The 1132-nt window shown below is 60.2% G+C and overlaps 1 protein-coding gene across 1 annotated transcript in view; it reads right to left on the bottom strand.

Annotated features, from left to right (window-relative positions):
• The window catches only part of USP36 (ubiquitin specific peptidase 36), a 12815-nt gene that overhangs the window by 2883 nt on the left and 8800 nt on the right, over window positions 1-1132 (bottom strand). Inside the window, exon 11 of the mRNA XM_009324589.1 lies at window positions 726-887. Within this exon, the coding sequence (XP_009322864.1) occupies window positions 726-887 (162 nt within the window). The remainder of the gene's footprint in view (window positions 1-725; window positions 888-1132) is intronic.

Genomic DNA, 1132 nt, shown 5'->3' with positions numbered 1-1132 from the left:
GTGGGCGAGGCGGTGCAGGGCGGTCCCTTCCGCTCGCCTTCCGCGGGGTGCTGCCCTGCAGTTATTGACATAAATAAAAACTTGGTGGTCTAAAGAAAAGAGGTTTCCCTGAGCCAAGAGGAGAAAATAAAAAGGGGAGCCCAGAGAAGGGGAAGGGGAACAGACACAGACGGGGGGAGGGAAGTGGGGGGTGGTAGAAGAAGAATCAGAAGTGTTTTCAGTTAGAAGCACAAAGGAAAAAAGGAAGGAAGGCAATTTAAAGACCAGAAACCCCAGTGCACCATTCTGAGCCCTGGCTGCACAGCGGCACCCAGAGGGCCGGTCCCATGCTGCTGCCCAGGGAGGAGGCAACTCTGCAGCCCTCCAGCTGCAATGTCACCTGCTCCCACTCGCCCAAGGGGACATGCTACCCCAAGAAGGCTGGCGAGGCCGCCCCACTGCAGGGACTGGCACAGCTACTCCTCCGTCCCGAGCAAGAAGGCAGGAGCCATTTCTCCTGCATTGCTCAGGGATGCGAACAACAGCAGGGACCTGGCCCCGCACCCCAACCAGACCCAGAGGGAGGGCAGAGCAACTGCTACAGCCCTGGGGCTGAGGGGGTCTCCCCCCCTGCCTCTGGCTTAACAAGATACCCAGCATTAGCTCTACACTCGCCCCCAACACAAGCCCCAGTTCAGAAGGCACAAGGCGCCTACTGAAGTCTCTGGGCAGAAGCTCAGACTTACCTTTTTGGTGGAGAGCGCCAGCTTCTTGGCAGGTGGAGGTGACATGAGCTCCAGAGCAGTGCTGGCCAACAGGGAAGGCTTCAGTTTTGCCCGCTTGGAGTCTTTGGGGTCAGCCGGCTCGGCACCGGGGCCAGCAGGGCGGTCTGTGCCACAGTCTGTTCCCTGAGATGTACAGAAGCTGCTGGTTCCAACCTTGGCCTTCTGGGCCTTGGCTAGCTTCCCCACTGCACTGTGTGCTGGGCTGGCAGCACTGCTGCCACAGGAGTCCCTCTGCAGGGTCCCAGCATTCCCCCCACTGCCCCTGGGCTCCTGGCTAGGGCTGGGCTCCAGCAGCAGCTTAGGTGAGGTAGGCGGCTGCTTGCTCTCCCAGGGCAGCTCCACTTTGGCCCCATTTACATCGCTGGTGT

The sequence above is a fragment of the Pygoscelis adeliae genome, unplaced genomic scaffold, assembly GCF_000699105.1.
Source record: "Pygoscelis adeliae isolate BGI_AS28 unplaced genomic scaffold, ASM69910v1 Scaffold445, whole genome shotgun sequence".
Taxonomy (NCBI): Eukaryota; Metazoa; Chordata; class Aves; order Sphenisciformes; family Spheniscidae; genus Pygoscelis; species Pygoscelis adeliae.
The sequence above is the reverse complement of the archived record's forward strand: the minus strand, read 5'-3'. Positions and strand labels throughout refer to the sequence as shown.